We start from the raw sequence: 13,587 nt of genomic DNA, 5'->3' as shown, positions 1-13,587 counted from the left end.
TCCAACTTTTCATACATGCTTTCTCCTAGACCCATTAATAAAGCCACAGCAGTATTATGAATAGTGTAAGGCCCTGTAACGCTGATGCATTTGTCTTAAGCTTCTAAATAATTAACAGATTTTATCCAGCTGACATGTGCAAACAAAATTAAATGACCTCATGAGGGTTTTGAAACAGTTGTCAAAATAGATGTGATCACTTGAAAATTACTCATTACAACATATTTCTGAAAAAAAATGCAATACTCTCAGTAACAGAACCCTTGTGGTATACGTACCTACTGAACAGTACTTGTATTGTGTGTGCTTGCTGTCTGGGTACTTTTGGTATGATATTGTGAAATAAATATGAATAAAAGGCATCAAATACTGTGGAACCTTCATAGCCCCCCAGCTCCCCTTACCCCGTCTGTTTTCTTCAACCATGCAGTGGATCTCCTCTAAGTTAAAAAAGTTAAAACAATTTTACTGCCTCAATAACTAATGACATAGGAATTTTACAGCCTCAATAACTAATGACATAGGAAACCTAGAATTCTGGTTCCTACATGCTTTGATTTGAATGTGAATAGCCTTGTGATGTTGATCAACATTATTTTAGAACCTGACACACATTATCTGTGACCCCTAGATGATGTGTTTTAGCAGATTCTGTATTTATACTCCTTGCCTTAATATGATTGCACGCATTTGTTTGTTTACATTTATTTTCGTTTGTTAAACACTATGAACTTTCAGTTACCAAATTAAAAGTAAGTAACACACCAATATAATCGAATATCTACTTCTACATCCTGGGAGTTTCAATTAAAAGGTGTATTATTCCGTTTCCCCTTACATCTCACGCATTTGCACATCTCACTCTAATAATGAATTGTTCCAGACTCCCCCTGGTGTTCAAATTGCGGTAGTTCTGGTGCATTAGGACGATGCGGTTTAATACATATTTTTAAACTCATGGTCAATGAATATACAGGTTCCGTGGCGTCTGCTGGGGGTTTTGGCTCATAAATCTTCGGCTGCACGTTTTTATTTTCACGTATATATGTTAAAATTATTGTAATTTATCTTGTATGTGCCTGTACTGCAATGAAACAAATTCTGCAAAAGCGATCACTGAGCACCTTCGGTTTATTAAATGTATTAGCGCTTGCGCTTTAGTCTGGATGCACCCTCCGTTGTCTTCCTTTCATTCTAATAATATAGCGGCCTAATTATATTAAATGAAAAATAAATTCTTGTCGCAAAGCAGTACAACAGTCGTGTCTCTCCCATGTCCTCTGTATCCATATATGCACTGTTCAGGCACAGGGAACAAACTGCATTTGGTCCATTCCGAACGACAGGGGGAATTGCCAATCACTGGAAAACTGCAGAACCGCCAAATGCAAATCCACCAATCTCGCTTTGAAGCAGACGAATCGGAATTTAAGTGACCTACGCAGTGTAGCTGTTGTTGATATCCAGTCTTCTGGGAGGCTGCCTATGTCTTTAAGAATCTCGGTGCCACAATCTATAAATTAGACTGTCGGAAAAATGGTTATCAAAGTATTCTTAGCATCATCGTCGGGATCTACGGCGGTAAGATAATATTTATTCAGTATAGTGTATTTTCTGTGCTTAGAATGCTCTTGCAAACTCATCAGCTTTTAAAGAGAAGTTGTATTAAGAAAAAAGATTGACGCTTTCTCATGGAAGAAGCATGATAATGCTGAAACATCATTTGAGTAACAATTTCAAACACGTGCAATTTTGTTTCCTGTAATGACATTGCTCTTCATTGAATGAACCTGAATGACTATCTGAACAAAGCTGATTTAAACATTCCATGGAATATTGCGGGAATACCGTGCGAGAATTTTTTACTCAGAAAAAAAAAATGAATCAGCGAGTCAGTGAGATTACGTGGAGGGTAGAACAATCGCAAAATTTCTGAGCGAACTTAATTGACTCAGAACTTTATAGCCATTTAACTAAGCAGATACTGTGCGTAGCCACATAGCAGCACCCTGTTGAGTTTCCTAATATATCCTGGCTCTCGAGATCACTTTCCAGACCTGCGACAGCTATCTGTTGGGGAACATACAACCACTTTCCAACCCGAACCTTCGAGATCTCTAACTCACGTGTCACGACATACTCGCTCCATTTTTTGCTACAATGTGTTCTTTTCATACCACAACACAGATATGCATTGGTTTATTGTCATATTTAGTTAACCGCACCTTTCTGCAACCTGTCACCCCTGCATAAAGTTTTATTTGACCATATTTGTGTGCTATATAGCTGTTGAAAACAAAAATAAAACTGCCCTCTCTAAGGATGATGCCCACATGATTTGGGTTACGGTCTGATTTCCCAGTATTACCCAGTATTAAAGGACTGCTGTGTGTTCTATCCTGTGAGGTCTGACACTGTGAACACTTCAATACCCTCAGATCAAGAAGAAACAGCAGGATGTGCTGGGGCTCCTGGAGGCTCTTAAAGTGAACTACACGCAGGTGGACATTGCCACTAATGAGGAGAATCGAGCATGGATGAGGGAGAACGTTCCTGGGGAGAAGAAGCCTGCCAACGGGATACCGTTACCCCCGCAGATCTTCAATGAGGAAAACTACTGTGGGGTGAAGACAGATCTCTCTTCCTTTCTTTCTCTCTCTGTGTTCCTCTCTCAGCATGTGTGCTTGCATGTGTGTGTGTGTGTGTGTGTTTGTATAGTATGTGTGAGTTTGTTTATGTGTGTATGTGTGGACATGGGTGTGTGTTTGTAGCACATGTGCATATATGTATACATGCGTGTCTGTATGTGTGTGGTTACATGAACAGAATTTGTGGATGTTTACATGCATATGCATGTGAGTGAGTCATTGTGTGGGACAGCAGCATGGACAAGGTTTACTCAGCAGCACTACATGGGAAATATGGGGGTCTGGCTCCATAGAAAGAGCGAAGAATGTTTAGAGAACCTAACAGTCTGCTTTCAATTCACAGGACTACGAAACATTTTTTGATGCAAAGGAAGACAATCAGGTGTTCGCCTTCCTGGGGCTGTCCCCACCCACAGGGTTAAAGGTTAGACTTCATTCTCCTTATCTTTCCTTTGGTGATGTATTTGTGGCAGTATTAAGTGTTATATTTTTGCTGCACTTATATTTCTGCGGTACATATTACATATGATATGGGTAGGATAGAGTTCCCCATCATAGAGTGAGAATATAGAATATACCGCTGTGTCATTCAGCCGAATGATTTTCTTGGTATAGGAGACTCTTCTGGTTTAAACAGCTGCGGTCTTCAGGGTGGAGAAGACATGTTTAGGATCACTTTGAAGACAAACCAGTAATTCTCACTTTATACCTTTTCATTCTCTGTTTTCAGAATCTTTCATTTGCTGTACGCACAGCAGTCTCTGTGTTTAGAGTCATTGAGAAAGTCCTTTATCCACTCTCCCCAGTCTCCATTCCATTTCTTTCCCCTGTGTCTGTGGGCAATCCCACAGACATTACATTTTGCCTAGCAGATGCTCTTATGCAGATTGACTTACATTGGTCACAGCTGTACATGTTATCCGCCTATATGACTAGAGATACCCTGAGATAATTCAAGTTAAGTACATTTCCCAAGGGCACAACTGCATTTGCACACCAGGGACTTGAACCAGCAGCACTTGGATTACAGGTTCTGCTCCTTAAAAGAAACTCTTCCAAACAGCTATGAGACACGCTCTGGAGCATGAAAAATAATAAGAAGGAAATTCATCTACTTAAAGTAAAACACATAAGTGCAGAGGTGAGAACTTACAGAGCAATCTGCACCACAAATCTATACCACAACAGACGGGTGACAGAAGTTGTGCCAAAATCCACAATAAAATGAAACACAGGATTTCATGCAACCGGTAGTGCACTGACTTGCAGCAGTAGTTTTTATCTATCCGAACGGTACACTTGGGTGTGTTGCTGTTCTCCTGACTCACAGCGCTCACATGTTTATGGTTAGCTCATGCATGTTAGCGGTGGTGTCCTATCAGACGAGAGTGTACACTGGGAACAAAAAGAACAACATGTTCTTTGGGTATGAGCACAGTAGAATGATGCCATGTTTTAGAAATGTAACGTGCTATTGCTGTTAGATATAGAGGTGAATCCAAATATTTAAAGATCTGTTTGCATGTGTGATTACGATTGTAAAGATGATTTATCAAACAAAAGCCAATAAATTTGAAAAGGTCGGTCTGTCTATTAAATTTAAATATGCCTGTATTTTATGCATTTTATGTATTTTATGCCAGAAATTTATAACGGCGACTATTTCTTGTTCTAGTAATTTAGCAGCCTGTGTAAATGTTTAATTTCTCTCTACGCATAACTATATATATTTGTATAATGATCGGTTTATGGTAAATATATCTGGAGTTTCTTTAGATTCATGACAATAACCTATGAGATCATTGCTGTAACTCGCTGAATTTGCTGAGGGACCAATATGCAAACACGTAACACATCTATACAGATGATGTAATCAACTTTGAATTTAAATCACACATTTTCCACAGATGAGGGGAAACTGGAGAGAAATGTAGCCAATTAACAAACACATTAAAAAAGCAACCAATCAGTAGAAATGTTTAATTCCCATTGCCGAATTCTGTCATCACAGACACTTATCAAAGGCAGTCTTCTCTCCGTTATGTACAATTATTCAAGGCCCTCATCACTTCTCACATGGCTGCATTCCATTTATTCTTGTGTTTACTTTGAGCTTTCCTTCAATGTATTTGTCTGCTCTGTTTGATGTCTATCTGGAATTGCTGTGCTCATCATTTTATAAATTGTATTTCTTTGTTTTTGCGGTTTGCTGTTTTCTGGTTCTGGAAACAGGGAAGACAGGGTCAAGTAATGGAACAAGGATGAGACACCACAGAAAGACAGAGGAACCAGAACAAGTGGAAGAGCAAGAAAGAGTGAAAAGAGAGGGAACGAAACAGGACAGGAAGATGAAGAAAAACTTGAGAACACCACCGAAGGCTGAAATTTGTTGTGGAAATGCATGTGGCACCGTCAACATGTGTCTTTGCTTGCACACCAGCTCTCCTCATTCTTTTCTTATGCTGTACTTTTGCTCCTCCTCAAGGCTTTGATGTGGAATCATTACCTGCGTTTCCTCCACGGTGGCAAACTCTTAAGGAACCCACTCAACGGCATGCACATCACTTTATGCCTCCCTTTGGTGCATAATGTCCAACACACAACTTTGTCACGATCTTTCAAAAGCAGCCTATTGGCAGGTCCCGAGGACGAAAACCCGTCGGTTTTGTGGTCATGGATTGTGCTGTTGCACAGGTCATTCCATACCTAGGTGGTGTGATTTTTTTTTAATGTCTGATTTATTGGTGACATTCAAGTCGTGCTGCTCCCATCATAAACGCTTCCTGCAGGTGGAGACTTCATTTGTTCTGCTGTTAACTCAGTAATTTGTCATTTTCAGGAAACACCAGCCAGTGAACACAAAAAGGAGGGAAAACAGGTACAGTGTTGCTGTATGGGGCTGTTTCTGTAAACACTGTATGGATTGGATATTTTATTTTGATAATTTCATGGATTTTGAACATAAATCCACTGTCCCTCAAATAATATTTTACAACACCTGATAGATGACCTAATCCATACACAAGTGTTTTGCTTAATTGTGATTTGAATTGATGTAAAGTCTAACATACTTATACTCAAAACAGGCATTGCTCTATTAATACATGTAAGCATGCATTGTTATGTACATGCTGTTCTTTTTTTCAGGAAGAGGAAGTTGAAGGTTATGAATGGGAACAGGAGGCCAAGGTACTGTACTGCTCTCTGACATCATCGACTTTTTTGCCTGTTTCACAGAATTGTTTTGAACAATAGTCTTCAGCCTAATAGTCCGTCTTGAAACTAGCGGGTCCTTTACTTCGAGTAACCTGTTGTTACATCTTTGGGGTTCTTGTAAAACATGTTTCCTTAATGTTATTGATTGCTGAACTCCTGTGGTGTAAGTTTTAAATATTGTCTCACATTTGTGATTTTCACTTAAGGATGACGTTTACATTGCAGTTAGATTTAATGTGGGCTGCCCATGGGCTTTTGTCACCTGACAGACAAGACATATTTAGGTGTAGCTCTGTCCATGCCTTCTGCTGAAACTCAGTGAACATATGGCTTGAAGTTTTGTTTTTTGTTTTTGGGATTGATGTACATCCATAGTAATAAAAATGTGTCCGATTGGCTGTCAGACAGGCTGGGCAGAAGTGCCTGTAAGGGTTGCAGGGGACCAAATCTAATATCACACAGTGCTTAATATTGAGAACAGAGAACAATGTTTTGTTGTTAAGGATGGGCCTAAGAAACCCGGCAAGAACAGAGGTGTCTGGTATGATCATTTTTGGTGGCTTAAAACCAAAGAAAAAAATCAACCTGTGCTCGACTTTGGCAACCGTTGCCCATCTTGGTAACTAAAAAATATGTAAAAAAAAAACAAATAAACTATTTTTTCCCATTTTAAATAAAACTCTTTTTCCTCTCAGTAGCAGCTTTCCTTCACAATATTATCCCCTACCACTGCAGAAAACCTGATCATTAAATATTAAATATTATCTCATTCTGTTAACCATAAACCTATGAATATGTATTTTCATCCATAATTTAGCGAGTCTATAATCGATAGTACTACTACCAGTCAATACACTGTGAATGTAGTAGCCAATATGTCTCTGATCCACCTGCCTCCATGCTGTGTATCACTCTTGACTCGCACACACCCTTCAGTTAGACTTTAGTTAGACTCCATTCATCTCAGCCTTGTCATCAAGCGAACAGAAAGTCCTTGCCAGGTGTGTACAGTGAAAAAACATGGCAACTGTATTGTCTGTTCGAGCAAATACTTGGTTGCTTAGGTGGGCAAGCACATTTCAAAGTAAGCATGGAGCCCTGGTGCTAGAATGTCTCAGTTGTCAATAAAAATAGGGGAAAATGCTCCAGCACGGGACTTTGCCCTCTTGAAACCCCCTTCAGCACATTGCCTCTCAACTCCAATGAGGGCCTATGCAGCTTCCAAACCACTGACCCTTTGTATATAAATTAAAGTCATGGGATTTTTTTTTTCTGTCTTTAACCCCTATGATTGTGTAACCATGACAGCAAGTAACATTGCACACATGCTTGCACATCCTTAACATGTCCTTGTATGCTCTGTTGGTTCGAATGACTAAGTTGTTATTAGAAACATTTCTGTTTGGCGAGGAGATACTGGGGGTGACCTACATTCCTCAAAGTCTGACACTTAACACCTGTACAGCTACATATTTACTGAAGCAGGTCAAGTTGGTGTCACACCTAATGTTAGAGCCTCTAGCCTTCTTGTCGCTAATCTATTCGCTTTCTACTCCCCACACTGCTGTTTGTGTTTGTGTTATATTCCTGCTGCCGATAGGACTGGAAAGCCCTATTTTGCTTATTGAAAAAAAAACACAAAATAATTATTATGAATATAATCAGTGAGATTCAAAATGAGAACTACCTGCCATGAAACAGCAAATAGAGAATTATTAATGGATTGGGTTTAATATAGCTCCTGAATGTATAGCAACACATTTTTCCATAATTTAGTAGAAAGGGTTACATTTTAAAATGTGAGTGTTGTGATACTGTAACATAATATATTGTTTATTGTAATAAATTTATAGTAATATTATAAGCACATTTCATGGCGTCTTAACACCATCGTTGTTCAACAAGATCCAAAGCTGATTAGTAAATATTTATAACTAAATTAAAAATTTTATAACTGTTGACAGTCATTTTAGGTGGAAGTTAGTCTTTTGGTTTTAGAGTTTTTTTTTCTTTGCTTTAAAAACTGATTCCATATTCTAAACGAGACAAATAGGATTGGATTTTCCAATTAAGGAGAGACAAACATACATTCTCAGCTTCAAGATCTGTGTGTTCTCTTTGAAACAGTTAAGCAAGCTAAGCAAGAGTGGCTCTGGTGAAGGCACATCAAAACAGAAAGCATTTTTATTCCTCTTTCATGAATCCCAGAGGGACCTGATCACAGGCCCCTGGCAGAAAGGCTCATCTGAACACTACCAATTACATGTGTGTTCTTTTTTTGATAATCCTGTACTCTAATGGATGCAGCATAATCCCCCTTTTACCCCGTTTCCTCATTTTGTGCATTTTTTTGTTTTTCCAGGAGGAAGAGGATTTGTCTCTTTCTGAGGTAAACTCAATGTGTACTTTGTATTTAGCCATCATTTCTCTTGGCTTTGTGTGGTGCTGCTTCTGGCTCAAGGAGGCAGTCAGCTTTGTGCATGCAAAGTTTCCAGCTGTTAACTGCTCTCCCTCCATCCCCATGCACCTTGTCTTTCCCCATCATTAACTTCTTGTTCCAAACAACATTCTTGATCACTTGCACTACCATGAAAAATGGCATCACCTCAATTGGTTCAGTTGATTCCAAACAAGAAAGAGGAGCTTTAGTTTGCCCTCCGTTGCTCCCTTCGACCCTATGTATGTACACCTTGTGTTCGTTGGATGTTCTAGGATTCCATTTGTCTAATACCTCAGTGTACATGCTTCCACAAGATGTCTCTGCGAATTTTTAATTTTCTATTTTTTTTCGATTCATTCAACCACAGCAGCACTGAAAATCTCTATATTTTTAACCTTAAATTTTAACAGAGATGGTGTTGCTGTATTTTGCTATATGAATTGAGGTTTCCCACACACAACCATGAAACAGTGGTTAGGGATCCAGAGTGATTCTGGTTTCAAACAGCAGTTTTTGAAAAATGTATCATCAGTACTGCAGTAAAGCTAGATTTTCAGGGAACCACCATGTGCTACAATGTACGTGTATAGCTAGCCAATTGACTTCAAGTATCATTTCAATTGTTGTATCACAAAACTGAAGGTACAATGGGAGTGGGAGTCTTGTGTTAAAGTAATGTTTTGGACATTCACAAGTGTTGACTTTCAGATTAGTGTTTAAATGCATTACCTTTGTAAAAAAAAATTATGATTCCAGTATGATTTGGCCACCTTCAACTTATTCTGTTTCCATAGTTTCATTCTTTTTCATTTTTTAAGGGTTGCAGCTAATGTGAACTTAACACTTTCTCTCAGCATAGAGCATAAAGTTTGTATGTTTACAACTGCATGAAGTTTTTTCAATGAAAGGATCACCCAGACCAAGACAAGATCTTGTGTTCTTGCATTACAACCATACTCTGATCGCTGTCAGTTGATCCTTGGTCACAGCCTCTTTCTGTCGACAGGAAGAGTGTAAATAAACATTCTAAGAATTCAAACCCCCATGCTCCAGTGGAAAGAATTAAATATCCAGGCAAAATCTCTGCTGCTTGTGTTTCTGTGCCTGTGCTACCCTGCTCATACAAAGTCTGTTCCCCTCTGCAGGAGGAAGAGGAGCTGAGACAGCTACAGGTAGATCAATCTCTGTTTCTTACTGCTCTCTGGGAGAGCACTTGATAAGATTTTGCCAAGGTGCACCTCAAATTATTATTGGATTCATTATCTGGAGAGCATCCAGGGAGAGACAGGTGCACTGAGGTGTGTTATGGTGTGCGCGCAACTGCAAAGGAGGATTGTAGTTGCTGCTATTTTCAGACTTTGAGCCTGTAACAAGCAGGAAAATTGGCTTAATGACTTTTCAGTACTGGCTTAAAGCATGATCATTGACTGAACAGGAGGTTTCAAATTGTGTCGTAAGAAATTTAGAACAAAATTTAAAGGTCTCATTGTGGAACCTCATGACATGTATTGAAAGGAGTAGGAATGTTATCCCTGGTGTCCAAAGCCAGATTCCAAAATCTGGCCTCAAACTGACCTGCTGACTTAAATGAATTAAAACAAAGGGCAGGTTTATATCATATCTGTTTTTATGCCTGGACACTTTACCCTTTCTGCTAAAAGGTCTGAATAGGGGCTACACATTCAGGGAAACCAATGCATCACCATGGAGACCATTATTGAGCAGGCCTATACAGAACATGTCACTGGCCATTCATTGAGGTCTAGAATAGTTTTATGCCTCGGTTGCCAGGCAACGAGGTCACAGTTATGGCAGGAGGTTCCGGGCAAGGTCAGGTCAGCAGACAGGGCAGTTTCAGCGTGCCGGAGACCTGCGCATGCACAGGCAGACCAGTGCCCAGCCATGACTCCCATTTCTGTCCTGCTGACCGCCCCATTTTGCAAGCAGATCATGTAGATGAGTGCCAACCATGGCTGCATTTCTGTGACCCACTTTTCAGTAAAGCAGAGTTCATATTCTTTATTTATTCTGATATGTGGATTTTAAGCTCCTTAAAAAATGATTCCCCGTCCTCTAGGAAGGAGAAGAGGAAGAGGAGGCCTCCATAACCGAAGTAATTTTCTTGCCCATAGCATGCTATGAGCATGTGTGTTTCATCGCTGGGTTGTAAATGGTTTGGATGGTAAAGTATAAATACACAGACTACAGTCTATAGATGTGTGCATTTGAAGGCTATTCCAGTGCATTCCAGTATTCCAGCAAATGCACATTGCTTGCTCTGATATTCAGTGCACATGTCATATTGCTGCATGTTAATGCGGTGGCTTAAATGAGGCTGTTGCTTTTTTCTTAAAGTACACAAGATTATTCAATTCACTGTGTAAATCTCAAGTTGACTGACTCCGGACCATTGACTGTCACCATACCACCAAGCCTCATGAAGACAGCCAGTCTCAAGAATGCTAATACTCAAAGGCTCACCTTGTTAAGCCTGCTACATTCTCAGTGAAGTTAAGCCTGCCACACTCTCAGTGAAATTATGCACTGGTGGTGCAGGGTTAAGGCCAATAAGCAGATGGAACGTGGGTTTGTATCTTTAAATACAGCTACCTGCTTGGCCAATAAAGCATGTAATGTAGTCGAATGCCAGGTGATCGACAGCTCAACCACATACCTGTTCTATTCACTGCAAGATGGTCCTCTCTTGTTAGTGAGCTTTGATACTGACCCCTTCTGATCCCTAACAGCGCATGTTGTTAAAGCTGCATCTCCTTTCATACTGAATGTCCATTGCCTTTGTCCCACTGTGTGTCCTCTCTGTGCTCCCTCTGTCTTTAACTGGTCTCAGGAGGAAGAGGAGCTGGATGCAGAATCAGAGGTAGAATAACACCCTTGAACAGCAGCTGCACCAGCATGGTACCTCAATGCAGCACCCCATAAACTGTATACCAGGAATCCGGAGATGAAAGAGATGTGATAGCTGACAAATGTTTTAGAGTGTCTTTGTGTCCAAAGTTGGTGTCACCCCAGAGTTTCCCTTATCAAGATGAACATCTCTGTTTGTACCCCTTGATAGCAGTTGTGTAGGGTGTCCTTTTTGAAATGATTAGGATTCTTCTTTGAGGATAATCATAACTATAGGCCATGCAGGCCACTTTAGGCTTATTATAACAGACTATTTGTGAGTATAGCCATTCATTATTCATTCAGTATAGCAGTATGTAATGTGACAACAGACCCTGAGACTCTGTGATGTCATAAAGTCACTTAATAATTTAGTTTTGAATAACAAAAAGGAAACAGAATCTTTATATATTGATGGATGTATTAATATTTTGTTATTTTGAGATTCGCGTTCATATTTTTCTGTTTTTCTCAGCAGGTTGAGGAAGATGAACAGTCTTCATCCTGAGTCTGGGTTTGTGTTCCCTTGTACATTGTTAAGGTATTAAATTCTCACTGTCTTTATCCGTGTTTACCATTATGACCACTGGGTGGTGCTACAGCTTTATACAGATGGAGGAAAAAAAGCATTCATAGGTGTCTAGAAATTCTTATCCAAGTTCTTTCACAGTTGTTTCTTTTCTGTCCCCAGATGCCATTTAATCTGTTAATTAAAAAGTTAAAGTTACAAAAGAAATCAAAGTTTAGTTTTTTTTTTTAACCTTGATTGTTCACCATAGTTTTTCCCAGGGTCTCCTATGAAATTTTGTTCTCTTTCCACCTTTCAAAATGCCGTAATTATATTTCTGTAGTTCTACAAGGAAACTGAGAGGACGTGTATGTGTAGAATATAGCTGATAACATTTTGATGAAATTGGGTATATTTTTTAATACCATACTATGTAAAATACGCTCATTAAGAAAGCCAAGTGAGACATGGAAATTATCTATTTATAATATATGTAATAAACAGATAATTATATTATAGCTAATAGAATGCCTCTAATGTCTATATTGGTTTATCACTTTATGCACATATCATGGGTATTTAGAATATGTCATTTTATTGCTAATGCACCAGAATACATGATATCAGCCTCTTTTTTTTGCTTTCCCTGCACTTAAAAATTACATTTTGAAATACTACACTGTTCTTTTGATGGGTGACAAAAGAGGATATTTGTAAGTAGAACATTCAGATAATAAACATATACAGACACACTGAATTACATTTGAATTACATCTGTGCCGATTCAGTCAGAATAGTGCAAACAACATTGTGGGGGAGTTTGGTTGCGGAACAGTCACTCACTGTTGCCCTCAGCTGGCAACCTATAAGTGCTTGTATACTGTACAGAGCTACCATTCCTCACCCACTTTCTCTGCTCACGCCTGTCTGCCCCTGCTCACTGGTGATTGGCTCCTTGCTGTAGTTTCTATTATCTCCCGCTGGATAACGGTAATAGTGCCTCCAACAGGGAAAGATGAAATCGTCCAAGAAAGGATGCTTTCTATTTGATTGAAGTTTTTTTTTTTTCTTTTTTTCGAGAATGGCACAGTAGCCTGAGGGCAAGGTCAGGGGAACGAACCAATCGTAACAGGTTTCATGCTGGGCTCAGCTGCATCGGGCTACATGATACCGCTGTCAACACCCCGTGCAGCAGTGTGCATGTGCCACAGTGACCCCTCATTTTTTGGCCCTGTTTTACAGGCTGGAGAGACCCCCCTCTGCCACCAGTCATCTCCCGGACTCCTCCCCTTATGGCACAAAGGCAGCACTTGATTGGTCAGAGTCTGGCGATCACATCTGCTGTCTGCCCCCCACCGTCTCGGCGAAACCTCCTCACTGCTACTGCCGGCCCCTCTTTTTTACCATATAAAGGAGCACAGAACATTATCTGCGCTCTGCGTGTATTCAATTTGAGATGCAGTTCAGTTGAAATGCACATTAAACGTGTATGTCTTTGTGCCAGGTTTTATAAGGTGATTAAGCTTATGTCAGCTAAGGTATTCAGTGCATTATCTAGAACTGCAGTTCGGTTATCATAAATCACATCAGATGAAGGAACATCCTCTTAGTGGACTTAAAATGCTGCCCAGAGGCACCATCTGGGTGCGACTGTTCCACCGCATTTAGGACATGACACCGCACACTCCGTGCCCACACATTGCAGTCCCTCCCCATTTCAAGGCAGCCAAGTGAAACTCCTGCTGTGGCCAGGGTGGCCTGAATGGGTTTCCCTACCATTTGAAAAGACCCTTACCAAACCGCACTGCAGTGTCAATATTTGCTCTCCATTGTTCTCCAAAGTCAGTTTCAGCTGTTGCACTGTAGAAAGT

The 13,587-nt window shown here is 39.9% G+C and overlaps 1 protein-coding gene across 1 annotated transcript; it reads left to right on the top strand.

The window, feature by feature from the left end:
- Positions 1-1,472: 1,472 nt before the first annotated feature.
- On the top strand, positions 1,473-9,521 carry LOC118774116 (SH3 domain-binding glutamic acid-rich-like protein). Its single transcript, XM_036523272.1, has 7 exons — positions 1,473-1,581; positions 2,439-2,624; positions 2,992-3,072; positions 5,488-5,526; positions 5,796-5,837; positions 8,227-8,253; positions 9,450-9,521. Exons 1-7 carry the CDS (start codon positions 1,537-1,539, stop codon positions 9,519-9,521), a joined length of 492 nt encoding a protein of 163 aa, XP_036379165.1. The 5' UTR covers positions 1,473-1,536.
- The last annotated feature ends 4,066 nt before the right edge of the window (positions 9,522-13,587 follow it).

Source organism: Megalops cyprinoides, chromosome 3 (assembly GCF_013368585.1).
Source record: "Megalops cyprinoides isolate fMegCyp1 chromosome 3, fMegCyp1.pri, whole genome shotgun sequence".
NCBI lineage: Eukaryota > Metazoa > Chordata > Actinopteri > Elopiformes > Megalopidae > Megalops > Megalops cyprinoides.
Note: the sequence above shows the minus strand (reverse complement) of the source record. Positions and strands in the feature narration are given on the sequence as shown.

Bases quoted from the DNA above. Each gene is read 5' to 3' on its own strand.
- LOC118774116 (XM_036523272.1), top strand. From the start codon at position 1,537: ATGGTTATCAAAGTATTCTTAGCATCATCGTCGGGATCTACGGCG. The intron at 1,582-2,438 runs GTAAGATAATAT...CAATACCCTCAG, and splicing joins CATCGTCGGGATCTACGGCG to ATCAAGAAGAAACAGCAGGA. The intron at 8,254-9,449 runs GTAAACTCAATG...TCCCCTCTGCAG, and splicing joins AGGATTTGTCTCTTTCTGAG to GAGGAAGAGGAGCTGAGACA.